Source organism: Rhea americana, unplaced genomic scaffold (genome assembly GCF_003343005.1).
Source record: "Rhea americana isolate MKP2758 unplaced genomic scaffold, rheAme1 scaffold_8, whole genome shotgun sequence".
NCBI classification, from domain to species: domain Eukaryota; kingdom Metazoa; phylum Chordata; class Aves; order Rheiformes; family Rheidae; genus Rhea; species Rhea americana.
This window is the reverse complement of record NW_028186978.1, coordinates 7,011,407-7,036,807: the sequence shown is the minus strand read 5'-3', so window position 1 is coordinate 7,036,807 and position 25,401 is coordinate 7,011,407. Positions and strand designations below refer to the sequence as shown.

The window sequence follows — 25,401 nt, the reverse complement described above, 5'->3', positions numbered from 1 at the left end:
AGGTATTTTGTTTGATGTTTGAATATATAGTAAAAGTATCAACACCACTTCACCTCACCCCACTGCCAGAAAAAAAATAGATTGCATTTGGAGCAGGAATAGCATCCTCTTTAGGTTATACAAATATGCATATTTTACATGTTTGATAGTAAAGAATAAATAAAGTATGCTGTCTGATGTGGAACATCCTTTGAAGGGTTTGTTTTGAAAAGAAAAGACCTAAAGAATTCTTTCCCTGCATTTACTGCTTAAGAACACATTAAAAAAAAAAGTACAAAAAGACATAACTGAATTTGTAGTACTATCTGAAAAAAATATCCTTTTTGACAGCGAAATATGGTCTGATGTAGTCGAATTAATATCCCAGCTTTATGTTTTACTGTGTCCACAGTTACTGTGTAACTGTGCAAATTGTTATGCATTGGAATCCGGCCTTGGCAAAAGCCAACCATTTCCAAGAAGTGCTAGTGTACCTTCATTTTCACCAAATATTCATCGGAGGAACACCAATCACCTTGCAGACCTGTCATTTATGCATGAAAGTGCTTTAAAATACGGATGAACTTAGTAGTATTAAAACATTACGTTCATTTTTTGTCAAAACTTTTGCAAGGATGGCATGCTAAAAATAAAAAAGCTAATGGAAGGACCTGCACAGCTATGCAAATACGACATTTTGTAGAAACCACATGGCTTATCATTAATTACTCTACCTGCACACTTCTTACAAATGACAACACAGAGATTGATGGACGCCCAGTCAGGATTGGGAGCTTTACAGTCAGCACAGCTCCTGTTTGACTCATTGAACCAAATCTTCTCAGCTACTTCATAATCAGACAGAGTTTCTGCTATTGATTGCTGCAGTGCTTCAATCCAGTCTTGTTTCTCTCTTTCCGACTCTGCTGTAAAGCTGAAACAATTGACTTTTCTGCATTATTGATCTGTATTTTAAAACCCAATTAAACAGCGTCTGTAGTCTCTCTTATTTATTGTATCTGTATGTGAAATAAGAGTCAAAAAACCCTCTTTTACATAGATTTAAATACTAAGATGGAATATATTACTTTGTACTGTTATTCAGTGAAAAGTCCTCAGTATACAGTATTTGCAACTTTCATGTTATGGTCCTGAGTTACTTTCAATCTTTTTATGTCAACACATAAATTTAAAACCTGTACTTTAACAACAGCATAGATTGACTTACAGAAGCACGGAGACTTACTAAGCAGTAAAAATAGATTTGCTACATATAACAGTCAAAAAAAAAGGCTTTTCATTTAAATTGATTTTTTTGAAAAATAAAAGTAATACCAAAACACACACCAACAGGGTGATGGCTTAGAGAAGTTCAAAGAACTTGCTATCTACCGTGTAACCATAGACCCGAATCACTGATCAAGACTAATTTACCTGCTACTCTGGTCTGCTGAGAATGAAAGGAAATTGTTTGCTTTTCAGTCTCCTATCTCAAAGTTAACCTTTAACAATCGAAGGAGAACAAAGTGATTTCTTCTCTTCCTATATTATTGAGATTTCATTTAAGAAACACTGCTGCACTTAATAAAAGGCTTTCATATCTTTATTAGTATGCACTTTTATTTTGTTTTCTTAAAAATCATTAAAGGTCACAGTTTCGGCCACAGTGGGACTTTCTACCGACTTCAGTAGAGGATTTTCACATTGGGTGGAATACAACTGATTCTTTTTTTTTAGAATGAAATGCTTAATATTAGATGGATGCACATTTTTTTCAGTACTGTAGTTTATTATTTCTTTAAGATAAAGTGTTTACAGTAATTTTCTTTTCTTCTGTCCAAGCACAGAATCAGCAAAGACTCCTATGTAAAGATACGAATCTGTGGGCATACAATGTCTAGTAAGGGACATAACTGCTGAAGTGCACAGCTAAATGAAGCCTTAGGTTGTTTTTAAAAAAGCATATTAAAAACATTAAAAGATTACTTTTTCACCTAAACTAGGTTATACCATCATTTTCATATTTTTAATATTTATATTAAAGTTCTCACCTAAAGCTTTTATAAGGAGTAATTATTTCAAAAGATTGCCTTGCAGTCCGATCCACTTGTTTTACGTTTGCCACATTCATAGGGATTAAAGTGATACCAAATCCTGTCTTAAAATCCTAAGGGAAAGACAATAAAATTAGAGTTTTCAATTATTCAAGAATCAGAAACATTACAAAACAATTAAATCAGCATGGTCCAAAAATGCAGGGTCAGTAGTACTGTTTTTGGCAACAACATGCAATCTCTTCCTAATTCATTAAGAAATAACTAAAGCTATATTAAACTATGTCAAAATACTATCCTTCCAATTTTGAAGCCTGCTTGAATGATCTTGTTTGATTGTGAGTGGCAGAAGAAACACATACTATAGCTTTTAATAAAGGGAAAAAGGTAAATAACACGTTACAATAAAACGTGCATCTAAAAGTATAGGAGTTTCTAGCTTAAATCATGCTTTATGGGCTAAATAATGTCAATCTATCTAAATTCTTCTCATTGACAGCAGCTTTGCCTGCTTTTAAACAGAATGTTTTAACAAAATATATAAAAATTATAGTTTTTATATCTTTGACTGCTCATGCTGCTGATGGATTATGTGAACTAAACATGTCAAACATGTTTTAAAGAAAAGCCCTATACCTAAAATAGCCCAAGAGTTATTTGTGGCCCAATTAGAGATGTTAGGCATTTTTGCCTGAAAAAAATGAGAAGTCATATATATGTTTATTTCTGACATATTCTGAATACGCATTATTTCTTTCTTAAACTAATTTAGATGTTCGTCTAGCAGCGATCACCTTCACAAGTTTATTTCATATTTCTTGGAATATGAGCCGACTTCTTGGAAACACTAACTGCACTAGAAATAAAAAATCCTCACTCAAGTAAAAAAGCCGAATCCACATCTGCAAGATGTTTAATAAGTCACTTTTCAAAAGATAACTGGGTGAGAGCTGATATGAGTAGATACAAAATGCGGCCACTGCAGACAAAAGTCGCAGCAGTTACCTGCATTTGCAGGGGAGATTGGTTTTCTATTAAATACATATTTAAACCTGCATCACTGACAAGTTTCTTTTCATGAGATTTTCAAATTTTGTAATAACATTAAAGCTCACGTGCAGAGCAAAATTCACAAAACAAATTACATTAAGTACATCAACAACAGGATTAAAGTTATCAAATATTTCTTTGGTACTGAGTATTCAAGATGTGGATTTCAGCGTGATTTATAAAAATTAAGAACTTTTCAACAATCTTTCTAGCTTAGCCACTCATCACATAATTGTTTTTCTTGAATGTTTCTAGTTCTCCTCTACTCTTATTCCCTGTAACATACACATTCTTATTCTTTTCCCTCAACCTCAGCCACCCTCCCCACCAATTTTTCTTTAAATCGATGGTTTTGATACAGATACATCTGCTTTGGAAAAGATCTCTGTGAAGCCTACACAGTCCCTAATTCATCCTCAAAGAGCAGTTCTTTGGGAAAGGAGTGGGCAGTATAATCTCTTTTTGAGTATGAGCTTGACAGCATGTTTTGTAGCAATGAAACATTCTTAAAAGTCAGACATCACCACTGACAAACAGAAGCATGAAATACAGAGTAAAAAAGAGAGAAGATGGAAAAATGCAGTACTAAATTCCAACTTCTATTAGTAGCAGTGTCTTAAATCAAATGAGCAAGACAAAATGAAAAAATAATCTTCCACTTTTTACACTTAAGTGATTTGTACATTTAAGTGGTAAATTAGAGGCATGCGTCAATTAATTGTCTATAACTCTAAGGTGGTCAGATTTAAAAGGGCAGTAACAAGACTATGCTTGTACCTGGATAACTGTGCACCACATTCTTTGTTATTAAATGACAGCTGAATGACTGCCAGAAAACACAATTAATAGGAGTTTAATACACTCTCAAGTCTAGATTAGAGGTTATTGAAAGTAAAAGAAGAGTAATGAAGAAGAGTGACCATAAAAACTATCATACTGAGCCTGATCAAAGTTCATCTAGTGCACACAGTAGCTTCCCCTTAAGCACTTGTTATTGGCAACTGTCATAAAAAAAAGTGTAAACCAAGTAAAGGTATATTCTCATCTTCTCAAATAAGCTTCCAGCAATCTAGGGACTTCTAGCTCAGAAAGTCCCTGAACAACCAGCTGCTGCCAAGCCATCACACTTAATAGTCATCGACAGCCATATCCCCAAGGAATTTAAACAAGTTCACGCTCAAAGACCTCCACAGCATCCTACTTTCCTGAATTTCCCAACTACTCATGGTGCACAACAAGTACTTCCTTCTGTGCATGTATGTTTATTTTAATCTGTCAACAAAGAATTTCATTTCATGGCTTTCGCTCTTGTGCTAAAGGAAACATCAACAAACTACTAGTTATCTACGTATCCCACACCATTCCATCTTAAAAATCTCTGTCCTATATTCCCTTCATTTTCCTGTTTTCCAAGCTTAAGGGCCCTTCACTTTCCCTATCCTAATACCAGCCACTATTTAAAGACAGACACCAATTTTTTTTTTGTACTGAACTTAATGCAAAACTTAGCATTTATAAACAGAAGAAATTGAATACAAAGTCTTTACTGATAGTCGGAACATCAAGCCTCAAAAAATTTGTACACATATCCAAAGTATGCAACCAGTCCCACTGAAGAGAGTAACTACTTTCCATGCTTTTAATTCAACACGTTTGTAAGAACTTAGTGTACCGAATTTCAGTGTGAGGAATATCAGAAAGGTGAAGAAATCACGAGCGAGGAATATACTTTTCAGAAGTGAAAAAGAAGGTAAATTAACTGATTTTGTAGGTGTGTGAAAATAGGGTTCTCTCTGAAATGGTCCAAACAAACTCTTCATGGTTACTGTACAACGTTTGGCATAAACTAGGCTTTGTGAGTGACAAGTGCACTGGAAGCTAATTTTCAAGGTTCAGAATTATATGCTTTCAAAAGTGTAGCCTGGTTCTCGCCTTCAGAAACAGATGTGGGAATTGGTACAGAGGGAAAGAAATGCTCCACTTTGAAAAATAAATGCATTCATTTTGAGTGCACAAGAGGACAATTTGGCCATTCAAGCACTACACGAAATGTACTGACAGCAAGACCAAGCAGTATCTTTTTGGAATAAGAATTGCTCTGCTCCAACAGTCTGAAAGTTCATTCCTCTAGATAGATTAAACTATATGTTAGATTTTCTGACAATTGAAGAAAATATTTAAGAATATTCAAAAATACAGAGAATGCTGAGTTTCTGTGGGTTTTTGTTTTGTTTGGTTTTAAATTTTAGATGTCTATATTGATATTATCTGGATGCATTTGGAGAAGGTGAAAAAAATCAGTTGACAATAGGAGATTTTTTTAAAAARAAATCCACGCTTTATGTGTATAACAACAGACCAACAGGATTCACTAAACAGCACAGTTAACTGAGCTAAAAATATTAATAGAGGAAATAGAGGAAAGTAGTTAACTATGTGATAAATACTGGGTTTCTGAAAGGTTACAGCTCCCTCCTGAATAATTATTATGTGTGAATCCTATTGTCATTATCCTTCCTGTTCAAAACCTATAAAAATCTGTCATCTGTACCTGAACCATGAAATTTTATACATATATATATATATATATATATATTTAACATTCTTTAAAGTCTATCTACATAGTGCATATCCGTCTACAAACTTGCTTCTCTGTAACATAGTACCTTTACATAGACAAAGGCTATCCTGATATCTGGTCAGTACACAGACTATATTAATATTTCTTTGATTCTTTTCTTCTATATGCAACTCAATGAGCTACAAAATTAGTCTCCTATCTTTGTAATATAATATCACCATTTTATAGACACAGAAATATACACTGAGTTTAAGGAAAATTTAACTACATTTATGAGTAAAATCTATGAAGTCTGATTTTCAGAGTTGCGGAACATTCATAACTTTTGGCATGTTAGCTTAAAATGATAGGTCTAAGCATCTTTCTCTGTGAAATTTTTATGCAAATCTGTAATGATGGTGTGAATCTTGTGGTTCTCAGTTAACGAACAGGCCATATCCACAAAACTATTCCTCTTCTCCTTGAATAGTATAATATGTTCCTATTTTTTTTTTCTTCCAGTTTTACATTACTGCCACTTTGGCCAGCATTCCTGTTAGCTAGATTGGCCAAATCAAAATTTATCTGAACACAGGAGTCCAGAGCTGTTGCCTGCATTCCTTAGATTTCGCTGGTTTAGCAGTTATAATTGTGTCTTTGGATAATCAGTCTTTAATGAATTCAACATTATTTTAAAGATATAACTTGAAAAAAAGACTTGATTTAAAGAAACAACACAAAAAGCGAGTACAAGCTTACACTTCTCCCTCAGAAAAATCCTTGGAAATAACTCTCAGTTTTATTTTAAAGGTTAACTAACTCTAATATTTTCCCATCAGAAATATCAGTCCACATTTTTATCTCAGATGTCTGCTAGAGGATTAAGGGGATAACAACAAGAGCATATAAGAAGGAATATTTCTGCCATGTTTTCAGGAGAATATCTATATATAGAGAGATATGTATTATCTATCTATATAGACAGATAGATATAGATAGATACAAGACTCTATTCCTGTGCTACTGTCCATACACAGAAGGGTCTCGATCTTTAATCGCAATGCTTCTGATGAAAGTTCCAAAATACAGTCTTACACATTTCCTTGCACTTACCTCTGCTACTTGCAATAGCTTATCAGGTTTACTTTTGGGAAGCTATCACCAGGTTTGTGAAAATTAGACTAAAAATTACTTCTGAAAAAACCTGGGAAGGACCTTAACATTTTTACATGATTTAGACTTTTCCTTTACACTAACCTTATGCCACTTGATTCCCTTCAAGTAGCCAAATTATTTCAGAGAGGCCAGTAACTAGAACAGTTCAAGTAAGGCAATTACAGCTTAGTTAGCATAGCATAGCTATATAGTTCAGCCTTTCTAGCTAGCAGGGAAGGTTAACTTTTGCAATAGAAAGATGGAGAAATTTATAAAAACTTAAGACATGCTTATGTATCAGTTTGAGAAATAGTGACTAACAGTGCAGAAATTGATTCGATATTAATTCTTCTCCAGAAGTTTATATTGATTTCTTCTCCTTTTTAATTATACTTTGCCTTTGCCTATTCAATTATCTTTCATTAGGCTTTCCTGATCCTTAAGGACTCATGTCCCTTATTTCAGCCTAAAATCTTACAACTTAGATTTTAGGTGATAGTCGCATATCATGGATTGGAATCAAAAGCACCAAGACTAAAAACATACTCACTCACTCTTGGTCTTACTAATGAGGTTTCAAAATGTCAGTGAAGCATATCGTATATAATTACACAGGAAAAAAAAAAAAGAAGAAGAAGAAGAACCCTCAAGCCCTGATGAGCATGGAGATGCTAAAACTGAAGCTGTCTGTGTATGTTAATTCTGTAGCTTTGTGTTCATCTATTATAATTCCTGGGGGTAGTCACATCATCAGTTTTAGGTTCTTTACTTAGTTAGCAAAATTCCCAAGTTCTAAGCCCAATAACAGAATCAGTTGAGTATGATTCAGGCTACAAATTACAAAACATTTTGGTGATGAGGACCTGACATCTATAGTTTTGTGGGGAAGGAAAATCAAAAGGATGGGGAAAAAGGAAAGGATAGGGCTAAAAATAGAGGGCAAGAAAGAAAGGACAAAAGAAAGAGCAAGGATAAAAGGAAAAGAGAGGACACCAGACTGGCTCTAGTCAGTACCACGCACTGTAGGGCAGTTTGCAGCATAGTGGTCTGGAGCAGAGCGCATTAGCTGTGCTAACGACCCTGCAGCGCATTTACAGCAGAGGCCTCCAGTGCCCGCGCTTCGGGATGGCTCCACGCTGCAAGCCAAGGCACGGCAAGCAGGGACAATTCTGAGAGCTGCTTCAAAAACGCATTCCTGTCTAACACACAAATGCAGCTACATTCTTAGATCACTTATCATTTATGTTACAAATCTCTTTATCCACTCACTACAGAAGTAGTTTAGAACCTTAACTTGGTGTTAAGATGTCTGGATTTGGCACGTGTTTGAATTTTACAGTATGAATGCAGTTTTAAATTACTTGATTATGTACCACCAGGACGATGTCTTGCTTGCTGAATGGACCGATCTAGGACATATGAAAATGAAAACCATCTTAACTCTACAGATTGCAAAACACAAAAAAAAAGGGATGATCACATATTTAATGTGACTGAGTATTATCTGGGAGAGTTGCCTCTTATCTTTGCCTTAGCCAATTTCTACACAGTGTAAATCAAAAGCCTTAACATACAGTCATTTCGTTGCACATTTTTCATTTTCTAGTATCTGACTTGAAGCTCTAGGGTTTCTTCTGCAGAATAGCTGAGAACTAGGAAAATAGTATTTCAGGTAGGTATGGTGAGACATTAAACTCTCCCCTCCTCTTTCCCTCTTCCCCCTCAATGAAAGAGAGAGAGAAACAGATAACACAAAATATATGGATATTTGAATCATACACCCTGTGCGGTCATAAGGAGGAGGAGGCAACCACATTCCCTTATCTAACAGAAATGGATGAAAAATAAGTTAATCCTTGTTCCTCAAGTAGCCAAACACAACATGAACTGATCATTTCTTCACAGAACTATCTTCTTTTGGTGAAAGACTTTTGCTTTAAGGCATTTTTCAACAGTGTACAGTAAAAAGCACGTGGGAAGAAATTAGGACATTACTAACATTTACTAAGTAAACAAGGCACTGATTGATCTACTGATCCTGTGGGAAAAGGAAAAGAAAAATGTTACTGTATCCCCTGCACAATAATAGATTCTATAGATTTAATAGTGTGAAATTAAGGCTGGAGAAGTAACCCACCTTTCTCCCACCTTTAAAGGGGGCACACAAATCTGTAAACGTGATAATGTTCTTTCACACAGATCTGGTTTGAATTTTCACAGGTTTTTAGTTCAGTTTCCCAAGAAAATGAGGTTTACATAATCACAGGTACATTTCTAACCCCCAAAATGTTCTTAATCTAGACAGATGTTTGACTTCAACCAAATTCACCATAACGGCAGCTACTGAAGAACTTGCGTCTTAACAACGTGTAAGGAATATAAGCCACAGTAGAGGACATTAACCCCCCCTTTCCTCTCCTTTCCACTCCCTGAAGTAAAGGCTTTAGTGTATGTTCACAGTGAATTAAGACCAGATGATACAGCCTAGGAAGAAATGTCCAAAGACCACAGCTACTAATAAGCACTAGTAATTAAACAGATAAATAAAAGTTTAATTTCTTAGTCCTCAAAATCAGAAAAGACAATGGCAATGAGAAGTACAGTAAAAATCAAAATTCCAGACATTAATGAGCTTCTCACTACTACAGAAGCAAATTGAAAGAGAAGGAAAAAAACACACTATGTTGCAGAAATACTTGTCATTGATGTGGCTCATCAATAAGCCGGACCCATCAGAAATCCCACTGACTTATTTTTTAAATATGACATTTATCAGACGACTCCATCCAGTATCTAGTTTGGGGGTTATCAGTTGCTTTGCTGTATAATCACCAACCAACTCTCTGAATTATGAGCAAAACCAGAGTTTCAACATCAGAGTTATGAAAAGGTCTTCATATTATGATGCAAAGATTACAAATAATTTGTAAGCGTGACAGTTAGTGATGGTCCAATAACCTTTTTTTGTTATTTCTGAAACTGTGAGAGTTGTTGCAATAGTGCAAGTAATTGAATTTAAGTAAAGCTGTACATTTTAACTCAAAGCAATTGAAAGCTATTACTAGAAGGTAGAGTTCATGACTTAAAGGTACCACAGTAATTTGCACAGTTACTTTAGAAAAATACTGAAAGGACTGACTTCTTCAACAGTATTACAATTCAGAGTTCAGCCGAGGTACAGAAAATAAACTCTGCACATCAATGCTTTCTTTTCCTTATCACTCAAGGCACGAGGAAAGAGCCACAGTCCCCCATCTGAGCCACCAAGAACCACGCACCAAAAGCAAGCTGATAACATTGCATGTCTAGCGGTCTCCCTCGATACCCTGACAGATATCAGGCAGGAGAGACTTAACCGCTCTTTTTTGCCCCTCCATGAAAAACTGGTGCAGACAAAATTCCCCTTTGAACAATTACTGGAACTCCTTTCCGGCAAGGCTCCTCGCTACCACGTAGCTTGTCGCAGTTCGGTATCTTACTAGCTGAAGAGGCTGGCGCAACTGCAGCGTGCCTGTGCTGCGATCTCCACGTTTGGCTGCCTCTGGAAGAGTCATGAGCGCACACAGACGTGTGCAGCTAAATAAACATGTAAACAAAATTAAAAGCCTGTCACAAGCAAGTACAGCCTATATTCATGTCTTTCACCTTTAGTCTTATTCAAACGCTCACTTATAACAGCAACATTTCTTTGCTCATAGTAACAGAGACGACCGCTCCTTACGGTACGCAATGTGTAACACACGGAGATTTGTTCCATTTCAGAGTTTGTTCTTTGCTATTTGTTTGATGCATTTTTGCCCCAAAGGGATGTTACTTCAACGTAAGTGAAACCTCATATTATTACCTGGAAATTCCTCAGCTGTCCTTGCTTTTACTGTTTCATCCCTTCCATCCCTTTCTTTCTTTCTTTTTTTTTTTTTTTTTTTTTTTTTTTTTTTTTTTTTNACAGGTTTCCCTATAGCCACCATCTCAAACTTGCATGTATTGTTAAAAATTTTCACTGTAATCAGCACCCAGAGCACCTCTTGTTGATGCAAAGACATTTATAAATATAACTATTACTATTAAAATTTTAAGTAGCCGTCTGGACCCTTCTTTGAAAATGGTTCACAACTGGAAGCTCTCTTGGCAAATTTATGAAGCCTGTTCTCCAGAGACAAGTAGGATCTGTTTATTTTAAAAGTACCATGTACAGTTATGGCTTTCTGAATTCACATTCAGAAGGTCTACATATTCACCAAAAATCTTATTATGTATTCATAGTCTAGACAAACTGCTAACAAAGTGCTTAAATTCCTAGAGGAAGGACAGATTGTGAATATTTAGATGATATATACAATGGCTATCATGCAAAATTGATGACTCTCTTTATAGACCTTTTTGTACAGCTGTCACTGGACAGAAGAGAAGCCTAGTAAGAGAATTCCTTCTCCCTCTAGCCCAGCAAAACAAGAAAATCTCCAGCCAATGGGGTTCCTGCTATCCCCCAAATTTACCTACGGAAATGAATAAATATGTATTGACAAGTAAAAAATATCATTGAGTAAGCAAAAACACTTTTATTCTCTGATTGCAAACAGAAAACTTTCAAGACACTTAGTCCTCTTTTATATATAAAGACAATTATTTTTATCTTCCTACCTCCTGCTTTACTAAAAAGGAAATGTACTTCTCCAATATCACAGTTTACAAGTAAAAAAAATGATTAATTTTACCTTCCATAAATTAATAATTATTAGCAAAAGAAGTAATATTTTCTCTTGGAGGAAGTTTTCCAAAGCTTTTCTACTTGTCTCTCTTGAATCTAATCTCAAAGTAATCAACAAAATTCAAAATATTTTCAAAGGAGGATTAATACAAGAAAGTTGTTTCAACACTTTTTAAAGCCATTCAAATAGGATTAACTATAAAGAGCATTTTCAACCATAAAGACAGAAAAACAAGAACAGTTTCTATGGCTTTCCAAATTCTCTAAATTCCAAATATATCCCAACTGGATCACTATCTGATTTCAGTGCTGATCTTAGTAACAATTGCAGTCCAAATTTCTGATGCTGTGAAACTGAATGGCATTTTAAGATGATGCAAGAATACACAAGAAAGTCTTAATAAGAGTACATTAACGAAATACAGAGATCTCTGGATTGAGTTAATGCTGCATAATCCAGTTAGGGAAATTTTACATACTTGCTGTTCACAGAACCAAAAAATTGCACTTTAACTAGTGTCATCATTATCTTTAGATTAAGACAAAAAAAATAATCTAAAGAAATACAGACCCACACAAAACTTTTGTCTGGATGGTATAAATTCTTATTTGTTTTAGAAAACTTCTCTCTAGCAGAATGGAGACAATCATTACCAAATTTCAGATTTATTTATAATCTGAAATTCAGATATTTTTGAAATATCTGAATAAAAATACATACCTAGCTAAATAAATTTTGCACTTACAAATAAATACTCATTTAGCAGAACTGTATTTTGCACATAAACACAGAGGCATGCATGTGTACTTTGAAGAACGTGCCTCGGACTACATGGAGACAGACACATTCCTCCAGAAGCCAGTTTAAAGCAAAAGCTTCTTACTGTTGACTAGAATCAGAAAACTAAGGAGGGCAAACAATGATTTGTGAATTCTTCCAATTTCCAGAATATTTATTCTAAAGTAGTGAAGCGACAACAGCACCTATATTTTTCCTATACGTTCTGCCATGCCCAGTGCAAGCAAGGGATGATGCCAGGACAACAGTAACACTGCACAGCAGCTCTTGCTGAGCAGAAATCTTTCCTGACCTACTACTCATCCATTTCAGCACTGTCTCTCTGGGGATTAGATTCTGCTTGTATGTAGTTCAAACATTAATATATTTTTTTAAAATAAAATATTTTCTTCTAATATTTTTAGGTTCCTGTATGCTAAATTGCCCTAAAGAGATACACAATAGAAAGATAAAGCTAACTGACAAATGAACACATAGGAAGTATTTTGATTTTACATAATTCAGAACCACTAATAGACACACTTAAAGTTCCTATTTGGTGTCTATTAATTCGTATATTTGCCAGTGCCTTTTGTCATGAAGATAAAATGATTCTACATGCAGAAAACACTATTAATAAGTGTAAAAATGTTTCATAAATTAATGCAATTTAGAAGCATGTTTGCTACCTAAATATTGAAAAAGTTAGAGTATTAAATGCTCGTGGAATTACTGAGCTCTCAGTAAATCAATCCTAAATAAGCAATTTTACCATGGGTTCATAAAAGCTTTTGCAATTTGCTTTTAGTGAAAATTTCTTTATTTTTAAAAATCTTTATTTTACAGTGATTATTAAAGCTGAGAAGGACAACCATCACAGCTACATATTAGCTTATAGCTGCAAGGAAGCTACTCAAACATTTTTATAATAGTCCAAAATAGAATGAGGGCCCAGCCCTAAAACATCTGAATTGAATTTACATTCAGGTTTAGCCCTAGAATTAATATAGCCTTAATGAACTGAACATCTGTGTCTTAATTAGCATAATAGTCTAAATCTTTATGACTATCAGTCTTAAAGACCTAAAAAGTTATGAGCTAGAAAGCATCTTATGTAAAAACAAGCAAGTTTAAACTTGCAAAAAAGTTATTTTCTGCTAGTGAGAAGCAGAGGTTAATATCCAAGAGAAAAGTGCAAACTATCTGTATACACAAACACAGAACAAGTGCAGCCTTAAGACATGCTACTTCTTATACTTACTCTCATACCATTACAAATTAAAAAAGAAAAAAATAGAAAAACAAACAGAATACATACTCCCCTCCAAAAGGTTCCAAACTTGGTATTGCAGAGGTCTAGTTAGTAGAAAGAACACTGAAAGCTATATGATCTTTAACAGACTAGAACCATTTACCATTTCTACAGTTACCTCCTGTCAATTTTAGAGTTTCCCGTTTTCATACAATGAATGAGCCGGGAATGGCCCGAGGCACCCCAAAAAGGCTACAGCCCTGTGCCTCCCTTGGCACATAATGGTTCCACCAGCCTCCTACTTTCCTTTCCGTTTCCCAGTCTCTCACTCCCATCTTCTTTCACAAGGAAGAAGTAAATCCTGCTCATCTGAATTTTAAAAGACCCTAAAAAAGCAAAACTTGCCAAGACTGATGTTAACTCTGCTTCACTGCACATTGTATAGGGATTTTGATCATTACATGCACTATTATTCTAAAAGCATTAATATACTTGGTAACATGGTGAATGGAAGCTTAACTTTCACATTTATGCAAGTTCACAAATTTACTTCCTCAAAGTTTTGTTAGAACAGTCTTTTAATTATTTTATGAATTTATAGTTATTTGAAACATGCATTACTATACTCAGATAACTTGAGATATCTTACAAATCACAGAGATGTAATTCAGAGGCTGATCTAACAGCAACATCGTGACCCAAAGACCAGCAAATGGAAACTACTTTCTGGTAGTGCTGTTCTCGTTCATACGGGAACATATGCAGGTTTACCTCATCACACAAAAGTTGCATCAAGACTGTAGGGGTTGATAAGATCCCTGTAAAAGACAGTCTTACAAATGGTGAAACAGAACCGAAATTAGAATTATAAAATTGCCCCATTTCAGGATATTTTGAAACTCAGCAGCAGCATTTTGTACCAGCTGTGCATACAGGTGGGGAGCTACAACGAGTTGCAGTGTTTTGTAAGAATAGAAAAACTACAAAAAAAAAAAAAAAAAAACTTTTATACTAGCAAGATTGGGCAGTTGCAATCTGTAACGACCCAGCATTTTCCATCTGCATTTTCCCAGCACAATCATGCCTTTAAGAAAGTAGGCTGAAGAGGAATTCAGGTACAAAACAACATACTTGGCAAAAATGAAACTTGGGCCATGCTGACATTAGCAACAAAGCTCCATCTGACATTAACAAAGCCGAAGAGTCACCCCCGGTATCTGTGTTTAATCCTACCAGCAACAGCTTTCCTTAAACTGTTCTGCATATACTGAAAACATACCTTCAACTTTTCCATTTACAAGGACAAGCAGCTAGAACAAAATCAGTGCAGGCTTCTTAAGACTAATTTTAAAATACATCTTCATGCAGTGTAGGAGAATGAAATTTAGGTCTGCTGATGAAAGACCTGCACAGTTAGAAGCCCCGAAGAGCCAGCACCACAGACTCGTGAAGAACTGTGATGAGATAACATCTCCTGGTTTTGTACCTACAGTGCACTCTATTAACCTTTATTTTTTCTTCTCCCTGTAAAATTCCAGAACAGCTCCCTCTGCATACATTAACAGAGATGTTTCTGATATTCCATAGCTCAGCTATGACAGAAGGATGAAGAACACTGATCTGAATATCAAAATGGAAACATCTAAAATAGAGCCTTATGTAACCCTTTTACACCCACGTAAGCATTTATTAGTGAGAACACCAAGACAGCCAGGCAAGTTTCACATAAATTAAACTGCTAATTGCTCGCATCAGCTGAAAGCTAGTGCTACTACCTAAGATCATCCTCAAGTTAGACTTTCAAGTTTTGCCTACTGCAGGTTGTCATTTAATGCTAACAGTGAGAAAAGACAAAACAGGTAATATATCATTCTTTTTTTCAGCTGTAACAGGAAAGTGAGAAACTGCCAGTTCAAAACACACAGGAAGGATTACAGAGCACACAGGGAACACGCAGAGAAACAAGTAATGTTTTTATTCAGCGTGAAACAAGCCCCTTCTCTGCAAGTCACACCGAAAGGGCAGGCATCTCTGCTAGCAGCGCGGGGTTTGCCCTGGAAGGCAGCAGCTGCTGGAACCCCCCCACTCGCTTTTGCCGAGAGGCAAGTGCAAGGTCAAACCAACCAACGTGAAAGTCAGGCTCCATCTCCCACCTCGGCACCAGCGATGACCTGTCAGCACTGCTGCCTTTTCTTTCTTATGACTACTCAGATCTAACGAATTTTGCCTTGATCACTGTTTCTCAACTTTGTTCTGACCCCCGTCTCTCGGCTCATCTCTTTTCTCGCAGCCCAGTAAATTGGCAGCTGCTCGGTTCCTTCAGGGGAGACGGGGGAGAGTCAATCGTAATAACGGGCTGCAATTACTCCGGTGTTGCAGGAACCGAGCCGCTGTTGCTGACTGCTGTCGTTTTTATCTGCCTTTGAACTTCTTTATGACCCTGTGGCAAGGAATTACGGCCCTCAGCTGGAGAAACCACCACACCTCGCATCATCGCACAGCATCCTGCCGACACTCTCAAGCGTCGGGCCAGCTGCCTGTGGAACAGGAACGGTATGTGCAGCCAAAGCAGTTATACTAATGCAGCCTTATCGCCTCAGGCCTTTCGCAAACCTCGCTCAGGTACCTCCGAGACAGCGCTGCRCTGCGGACACAGACCGTAGAGAGGCGCACGGGGGGACAGACGCCTCCCTGCCCGGGCACAACCGGAGAACACGCGGCAGCACGAGGCAGCGTGCCCTCTGCAAACAGCCCGCCGGCCGCTTCGCTCTCGGCGCTACGGGGCCACAGCCCCCGGTCAGCAGCACCGTTTTGACATAGCCCAACTCGTGCGAACGGAGAGGAACGGGCAAGAGCTGAAACGGTCTGTTAAACAGCAGAGGATGTTAGGCTCCCTGAAAGGGCTAATTGAAGTGCTGGTCTTCGCCAGCAAGATGAATTGGTCAATCACGGCATTCTTCGGGTTAACATTTTTATAAAAGCAAGTTTTACTAGAAATACTGCAGAGGGATGACATAAAGGCAGCTCTAAAAACTTCAAAAGGGGAAAAAAGTTACAGATAGACATTGTTTGAAATATTCAAAACATACTTACGTCATTAGACTTCACTTAGAAAACAAACAACTCTTATTTCCTGCATCATTCCTGTACATCTTCTCTATTACTAAGCTGAAGGCAATTTCCCTTCTCAACCACTGTCAAGTCCTGTCCTTTGACCTTCGGTGAATCTGAATAACAAACGTTGATTTTTGTTATGAATTCAGTGCATGTAATGAAAAAAACCCCCACTATTTTTCAAATGCTTCTTTTAAGGTTTTGGACAATCGATCAATCACTTTGGTGCATCTTTGGGTGGTCTCATTCACACGCTGAGATAGCAATAACTTCTGAGTGAAGTTTTCTAGAAAAATCTATAAGATATTGATTTTTGATGAACGAGTTTTAAAATGTGCCATCTCTAACATGGTATTTTAGTGCAAGCAAATTTTTTTAAGCRAGAGAATTTAATTTAATAACAATAGCACTGATATGTTACATGAAGCAGTAATTCAGTTTGAGTTGATAAATTTCAAATTTGTTGGCCTAGTAATTTATTAACCAGAGTCAGAAATCATTGTCGAGAAAGCACACTGGGGTATTCCTCATATTCTTAGGATGCTGCAAATCTTAAGTTCCCTTCCTTTTGCTGTGAGGATGGTGCATTTATTTAGAATAAAGTTTGTAGAAACAAGATAGAGGAGGAAACTTGCTAATAAAGAAAACAATGCTCAGCTACTGTCTCAAACGATGTCTTACTACTCCAAATAATACACAAAAACCAGRACAAACAAGCAACAATTTACTTAATATCCAAAAGACGAGAATGTCACTAAAGCTACAAAGGGATTAAAGTTCAGTATTTTACGGATTATCTTTAAAAGATTTATTTTAARCTACCTATCTTCTACAACTAATGAAAACTCATATGACCTAATCTATACAGACCACTAAATGGCATCAATCTTTTTATTKCAATTATTTTACCAGTCCAATAGCAACGCCAACGTGCCTCCCCTCTACTGTCAACGATGACGCTGTTTGCATTTTTAGTATATGCTGTGCAGAAGATGACAATTCCAGGTCAGTTGTCCACTGTTGGATTAATGGTTTGTAACAAAAAAGGTGGAGGGTGAAAAGGGTATGAAGAAAAAAAGAGGGAGGAAAATACAAATTCTGGACATCTCGAACAAATTCCAAGGATCCTTACTCTAACAGARATTGGAGCAAAAGCAGCACCCATTCTTGAAAATTATCAAGAAGCAAAGAGAAATCATGAATGTCAAAATAATGTTCTTCATGAACACTGAGCTTTGCATGCTTACTCAGCCACTGCAAACTAAATACATTATGATTAATCACCTGCTTTCACCTGCTTGGGGTTCTAGACATTATGGTGTCAGTTATAAGGCACATTAATTAACTAAAGGCATAATCTAAGTCTCTTGTTAATGTACAATAATACTTTTATTTAGTATTGCACCCAAGAGGAACATTTTAATCATCATGATGGGACTGCCAGGTATGATACRATCATACCCATAAAGCAAATCCTAAGGTCAAACATACTGCTATCYACTTCAAACTGGACTCAGCTTAAAAATCTTAAAACACTTTGAACTCTGAAAGCTTAAAGTTTATCTTACACTAAAGGTTATCCATAGAACTTGGGTCTTTATCTTACAGGCAACACAAAAAACCTCTCTGTGATATTACTTGTCTGAGCTCTCCTACACAAACTAATTTAACATTAGAGAAAATTCATAAACTGCATTTGGTTAATTGAGTTTTAAACAGAATTCACAAATGGCAAGTTGATAACACAAAATATATTCTAAACAAATACAAATTTGCAATAGCACATTATGGTATTCTYGCCTACTTTGGAAATGAAATTCACATATCCTATCATGACATGTGACTGCGCTTAGCTTTAAAAACTACATTTGTGGAATGGACACTTAAGCGATGACATGTCATACACAATGCTTCAAAAATACTCTACTCTTCACTCTTACATAATGGTCTTGTAACCTTACATAACACAAATTAACCAGCTACATAAAATAGTTTGAAATAAAGGACGCAGGTTGAGAAGAAAAACAAACAATAAAAATCAATTTTGCCACTTGTATGGTTAAAAGTTACTTCTGTCCCAAGATATGGCCATGCATTAAAGTAATAGACRTATAAGAAAAAATGTGCTTTACAGTGTCTTTAATTTTAAAAAAGAAAAAGTAATCTAAACGTACTGATAAGTGCTTAAGCATGCCTCCTATGAGTGTTGACTGATATAGCTAAATTAATAGAAATCAACTAGGTACAAATAGCATTCCAGTTGTATTCAATTTTATGATATTTTGAGCTATTGAAAAAGAGTTCTCAACTATTTTTWAAAAATAAATTGCCTTTTTATTAATTTATTGTCATCTTAAACTGACTTGTAGCACAATAAAAAAAGCACTCTAAGTATGTATATCAGTGGGTTATACAATCCTTTAGATTAACTGGATGAAAAAATATTTTGTTCATGTATTTAAAAAAAAGAATAGATATAGGTTCTATCATTATACACAAAAATATACATAACGGTGCTTTGCTCTCTGTATTTAGGGCTTTTATTCAATAGATYATTTTAACATGGTATTTGAAGCCAAACTAGTAGCTTTTTAAATGCAAGTAAAACCATGTAGGATGACGGATAATGTTCTCAGATAGTTCCAGATCTCTTGTATCTTAATAGTGTAAAAACAAAACCAACACGAAAAAAACACTCATAAACAAAAATTAGTTTATTAAAAAGTTATTTTCTTCAGTGTGCAGTTGAATTAAACTTTGGTTAAGAGGATTCCTGTTTATGCTCTTCTACGTGTTCTTTAATATCTTCAACACATTGGAATAATATCCTACAATGTTATTTCCRAACGTAAAATGTAGATTTTTTTTCTTAAAAAGTCATCGTCACGTTTCTCTTGTTTGGATTTTACTATAATAATATATTATTTCAAATTTGTGGGATTTTTTTTGGGGGGGGTGGGGGAATTAGGGGTGCGATTGGTTTAAATCTGAGGGAGTTTTGATCAGCACAACGGCAAACCTCCTCCCACCCCTGACATTTGCTGTAATTTGGGGCTACACTGCAAGCAGAAAAGGAAGTTTTTAAGCTTTCTTACAGAATTCAAGTTATCTTCCTTTTAAGTTGTTTCCGATGTTATGAACAGCAATTGATCTTTGCCACAGTTCTGAGTGCAGAAGACTGGAATGAATTTGATGTCAAGAAACTGCTGGAAAATGAGGAATACAACCTTAATCTATCATCCCAGCTACAGCCTGATAAAAATGACTTTATTTAAAAGAGGTTGGATCATTTGCTTCTACTTCACGATGCCAGTGTAACAGTATATTTGATCTTAAAATGGCTGATGATATTAATCCTCTCCCTTTCCAAGATATTTCCTTGGATTTTTTTTTTTTTTTTTTTTAAACTTACTACAGATGGCATCATTTTAAAGCAAAGAGTAAAACCTGAATGAATGAAATGAGGACAAATGTCCATTTGGTATCCTTCCTCCTCCACCTACGTGAGGCATCTCAGACCAGAGTCATTCACAGGCTTGCTAACATGTTTGTTCATAGTTCTCACCAGTAGTCATCTCTATTACAAAATATTGCTGTTCTTTATAGACCTTCCCAGTTATTGTTACAAATAACTTATTGACATGACATCTCCAAAAGGACATATGTTCCAGAGGGATGAAGGGAAGATGGGGAAACATTCAATGCCTCTTTTGATTTTTTCAGTTGCACTAATTATATCTTTCACTGCCCAAATTTCTCTCTCTTCCCAATATCTCCTAGCAGCTATCTAAAAGGTCTTCCTAATTCCTTCTCCTGCTTTCTCTTGTTGTCTTTAATCCGCTGCCTCCTCCCTCATCTCCCTTTCGAAAGCTCTGTCTGTTGCTTTTGTAATATATTAATATCACAATACCTTCCTAGCTTGAATTAGCATCCACTAATCTCAGCTGGTACTCGAAGTACTGCTCAAGGCTTCTTACTAGCTCTAAAAATCTTTAGGCAACTATTTTGCTCTCGACACAACTTACATTCAGCTCTTCTCTTATTTCATATTGCTGTTGTCATCATCTCAGTCATTCCATATTCACAAACATCATCGTGATGACACAGCAAAGAACTGAAATACAAGCTAAGTCTTTCTCACGCTTCTTCAGTGAGGCAAGCAATCATTACTATTTATATTCAGGACGTCATTTAATCCCCTTAGTTGGGGGTTAAACCCTCCCTTATTTGACACTCCTTCTACTGTACTTTCTATGGTCCTTTACTTATTCTTTTGAAAGCTTCTCCTTCTCATCTACCCTGTTCACAACTATTATTCAGGATTAYACCCTCACCAAAAACAGAGCATTTCCTAATGAATGATTCCTTTGCAGATGATCTTCATACATTCTCATAGTCACAGTACCAAAGTCATAGACTTCTAAGTCTGCCTCTGAATCCCAACTTCATCATCTCTGGCACTTGATTTCAAATATTCCTCTTTAAACCTGCATAATAGAGATATCTCTTAATTTTTAAGGTATCTTTAAAAAAAAGAAATTAATCTGTACATATTCCCTTCATTTCACTCCACTGACATTCACTTTCCTCTCTTTCTCTCTTTCAGCCTATCAAACTCAAGTATCATCTTTGACTTGTTCTTCTACCTATCCCGTCCATTCTCTACCTTTTGCCATCTTTTGTCTGTTTAATATAATTTCCTATAACACATTTTATGTCATCTAGTTTTGCTTTAAATGCATGATTTGCATTAGAGTGGAAATAAAAATTATTAGGCACAATCTTACTTACAACATGCATAAACATTTCCATTTGCCAGAGCAAAATCATTTCAGTCTTAAAAAGAAAAAAAAATGCAATCAGAAAGAGCATTGAGCTAAAATGAAACGTGAGGTTTTTGATAAAAAGTGGGTAACATTTTGTGTACATAACAGAGAGCTCTCTCTTATCACCATTCAAACTTTAACTGATCATGGAAGGGTAAAAAAATCTCAATAATCTTGGCACACAGTCACACATGCCATTTCCCAGTCTATGTTTGGCAAGGTTTCCTCAAATCTCCCAGGTAAATACATCTGGTTTGGAACCACTCAAGGCAGTGACAAAGAGGGTCCTGAGCTCTCTTCATCAAAGCCACATGCCTTTGCAAACACTGCTGGACCTAGGCCTTCCCTAATTTCAAATRCCAGGGAGTCCTGAACATGCCCTAATGAAGAGGGTATATTTGGCAGACTGGACAAGCTTCTGTCACAGCCCTTCCGATGATCTCAGAGGAGAGGTTATCACTGGCACCATCACAGCAGACTGACATTTCAAGCCAAGGTTTAAGATGTCATGAAGGACTAGATGACACATTTTTATTTAACCATGAATGATTTTGAAACAGAAATGGGAATTTCAGTGAGTTACAGGTTGAACAAATTGATTCTCCACGATCTRTTTTTCACTTTTTCTCCAGTGAGGAAGTTTAAGAAATTCACACTACATGGAGTCAGAGAAATTGATGGCTTCATACTACCACTATATCACTGCCAGAAGCTTGAGCTAAACCAATCACTTTTTAACTAGAAATKGGCCTGAGACACGATGTTCTGATCTCAATCTGAACTTCACAAAGTTCATGGTGGTTATGTTAGGATTTGATATTTGGCTTAGGCTCTTCTCCACTTTTAACAATGAAGAAATATCTTTTAAAGTACCAGTAGACTCTTCTCTATCAAGTTTAATAGAAATCAATAAATCAGCTTGATCCAATCTCATTTCAACATTGAAAGAAGTCTAAATAGGTGTCTTTTAGCACTGCAGTTATAATAAACCCCTCTAATTCTCTCTGGGAGTAGTTTTAGTGTGGATGTGAATTCCAATATGAACAGGATTCGAGGACATCCCTGGACATATTTGCCTGGTAATTACTGGGTTGAGTACAAACTTTAAATAGAGAAGATTTTTGGAACACCAGAGCCCCCTACTGTCTTAACACCACATTACTGGAGATTTGGTTTTGAACATGAAAATAAAACACTAAAGATACTAGAAGCATAAAAAAAAGAGTGCAGACTTCAATAAAGAAGCTACACTCTACAATTTCAAAATAGGCAAAAGTCATATAAAGAGAGAGACATTCACTCAAACGGAGAATCTATTAAGAAACCTCTTATGACCATTATATATTTTTACAGTTTTAAGTAAATCAGCCTGGAGAAGAAAGTTTTGCACCACTGTTTGCAATTTTTGCACAAGCAGAAGAAATAGAGGTGGGGAGCACCTTTGAATTTCATCCTTTTTCAGGACTCTGTTTTGCCTCCTGTTGCACTGCAGTGATCTCTGCAGAGCACCTGTGCATTAGAAAGGAATAAGCAGAAAGGCTTTATAAGGGTGTGCTTTCCTGATCAGCTAAAACTAATCTAAAATCAATGACGTCGAAAGGGCACAGCTGGTACAACTTACCATACAGCCACACAAGCAATAGATCCAAAACACCACTCCTCATCCAACACACACCCCCCTCCCCACCCAGAGTAAATAAGCATACGCAGCTGGAAGGAAATGGACAGGGGTTAGGGAGAGGAGGAAAATAAAATAGTGTTAGATTATTTTAGATCAGTCATGATCTACCCTGAAAAGATGTAACARAGCCATCAAGGATCCTTCAATAATGAATGACTCTGGAACAGTTTTCTATCAACACAGACAGTCCTCAAAGGCAACACAGTCAGAAAAACTGACTCAGGAAAGAGGGCAGAGCTTAGAATTTCCCCCATCAGAAGAGAAAGACCAAGGGACTACTTGAGGCAAGAAAGATGCTCTCTATGGTTATAAGCAAGTAGAATRAGAAAGAAGGAAGAAAGCAGGAACTGTTTGCCTCGTACTAAGACTCAAGAGGGACATGGTCGGTCTCAAATGATCTGCTGCTCCGTGGAAGAGAAATTGCTCTGCAAAACCTATAGTCCTCATTTAAATACTATATTTGTCCCTTAATCAAGAAGCTCAGAATTTCCATAAGGGAGCCTTCAAAAGTATTCAGGGGCAGAAGAGAAATATAGTATTAATTCTGAAGTCAAAAGTGGCTCTTTACAATGTCTACAAACAGTGGATTCTCATTAATGAAAACAAATTAACATATTTCATGGATTCTCATCGATATATCTGAAAATCCCATGGCAGCACAGCAACATTTAGAGTATTGCATCATCTTATAGGCAGAGACTGTAAAGTAAGATGATCTTCATCCCTTCTACTGGAACAAGCTAAGAGAATAGTGGTAAACTACAATCTACTACTTTTTTATTTAATTTCTTTTTTTTATTTTTTTTAATAAAGACCTCTGGTGCTAGAATTTACTGAAATAGACATAATTTAAATGTCAAGTCAGCTGTTCATTACCATGATCAAGATCAGAAATGTTAGTATAGCTGTAAAGTATTGTGCTTAGCTACAAAGACCGATTCCTCTCCAGGGTGCTCRATCAGCCAAATACACTGTAGGCTCAAGTTCAATGAGATGCAGCCAATACACATTTGATAAGATATTACATGTCTAAAGCACTCGCACAGAGTTTTGTGATAGCTACAGAACAATATACATCCATAAACTGCATTACATTTTTGGATCAGTTGGTAGTTGATTGACCTCAAACAACGCACCTATTGAGTAAAACCTCCTTGGAAGACAGCAAGTAGAAAGAAAAGCTTTCTCAGTCTCAAACTTTCTGCCTTGCCCTGAGAAAGAACAATAAGGTCTAATGCTGAACAATAAGCTGACCCCCAAATCCATCTGAATAGTTTCACAAAGAAGAGGGCAGCGGGAGAGAAATTGAAACAAAMCCCACAAATCTTCCTGTCAGATCATTCACATTTGAAACACGAGATTGCTTATACACAAAGTTGCCTAGCATTATAACGTCTGGTTTAGCTAAAGTGGGCAAGGGCAAAGAATATACTCAAGTTACTTTCGCCTGYCATCTGGTCCTTCTAGAAAGCAAATTTTTGTGTGACTTCAGAACAACTCTTTCCCCTCAAGAAGTGCACATGGAATTGGGTTAGATGAAAGATCTGTCAAACCCAGTATTCATACTGTTGTCTTCCCCTAAACAAGGGCATGAGAACAAGGCAAGCATATAACAACAGCTCCTCAAAATACTCTCTCAGGCTTGAGCAACCTGCGAATATATACCTGCGAAATAATACCTTTCAGTTAATGTCCTGCAACAGATTTTTTTTCCCCAGTGATTTGCCCAATTGTTCATTGAACTCAATTATCTACATATATCCTCCATATACACATCATCCTATTGTAAGGAGTTTTAGTTAACTACATTATTATATCATACTGTATTCATGCCCAAGACAATACAAAAACCTCTAGATTTTAAGAGCTGAACTGATAGACCTACTTCATGTTTTTTTTAATACTGGATTTGTATAAAGTATTACAGTGCACAACAGAAAMTGCTCAGTCTAGATTCTTAAAAACTGAAAGGACAGCAGTTTTGAACATTTAATTGAGGTATCACTTAAATTTCACAATGTGCTTCTGAATAATGCACTAACTAGAGCACTGTATTACAGGAGGATGGTGAAACCAGTGCACAAAATAAGCCTTCTGAATTAGCAGAGTCTTTATGACACACACTTAAAGAGTGAATTAATCACAGCCCTGCCACTAACCTGTTGTGACACTCAGGGCTTTTCACTTCACCCCACTATATATTCAGTTTTTCCATTGTGCAATAGACATAATGATACTTCTCCT

The 25,401-nt window shown here is 36.2% G+C and overlaps 1 protein-coding gene across 1 annotated transcript in view; it reads right to left on the bottom strand.

The window, feature by feature from the left end:
* Positions 1–25,401, bottom strand: part of ARAP2 (ArfGAP with RhoGAP domain, ankyrin repeat and PH domain 2) — a 115,318-nt gene that overhangs the window by 62,436 nt on the left and 27,481 nt on the right. Inside the window, exons 9-10 of the mRNA XM_085322743.1 lie at positions 2,031–2,146; positions 714–913 (exon numbers count right to left, since the gene is read on the bottom strand). Of these exons, the coding sequence (XP_085178869.1) occupies positions 714–913; positions 2,031–2,146 (316 nt within the window). The remainder of the gene's footprint in view (positions 1–713; positions 914–2,030; positions 2,147–25,401) is intronic.